General features: G+C 59.1%; 1 protein-coding gene across 1 annotated transcript in view; it reads right to left on the bottom strand.

The window, feature by feature from the left end:
- Nucleotides 1-213, bottom strand: part of LOC104500464 — a gene marked incomplete at its 3' end in the record, with an annotated part of 27,728 nt that extends 27,515 nt beyond the window's left edge. Inside the window, exon 1 of the mRNA XM_010144111.1 lies at nt 5-213. Within this exon, the coding sequence (XP_010142413.1) occupies nt 5-213 (209 nt within the window). The remainder of the gene's footprint in view (nt 1-4) is intronic.
- Between the last annotated feature and the right edge of the window lie 298 nt (nt 214-511).

Raw genomic sequence — 511 nt, 5'->3', positions numbered from 1 at the left:
ATACTGTCCTTCTCGCGGGTCATCGAAAGGGCGGCCATCCGGGCGGCAGCAGGGGCGGTGCCAGAACGCCCGCCGGTGGGTCACTGACCCGCAGGTCATTGAAACGACGACCACCAGGACGTTGACCCGCAGGTCACTGAAACATTGACTGGCGGGACGCTGACCCACAGGACATCGAAACAGCGACTGGTAGGATGCCGACCAGCAGGTCATCGAAATGGCGACTGGTGCATCGCTGATTGGCAGTGTCATAGACGTGGCAGCTGCCAGATTGCTGACCAGTGTGTAATGGAAACGGCGACAGGTGGGTCACTGACCAGTGGGTCATAGAAATGACATCCTGCGTGTCACTGACCTGGGGGTCATCGAAGTGGTGACCGCCCCATCACTGACCTGCGGGTCATCAAAACGGCGACCACCAGGTCGCTAACTTGTGGGTCATTGAAACAGTGGCCACCGGATGACCTGCAGGTCATCGAAATGGTGACCAGCAGGTCGGTGATTAGCGGGT

The sequence above is a fragment of the Buceros rhinoceros genome, unplaced genomic scaffold, assembly GCF_000710305.1.
Source record: "Buceros rhinoceros silvestris isolate BGI_N320 unplaced genomic scaffold, ASM71030v1 scaffold16829, whole genome shotgun sequence".
Lineage (NCBI taxonomy): Eukaryota > Metazoa > Chordata > Aves > Bucerotiformes > Bucerotidae > Buceros > Buceros rhinoceros.
This window is presented reverse-complemented; position numbering and strand designations above follow the sequence as displayed.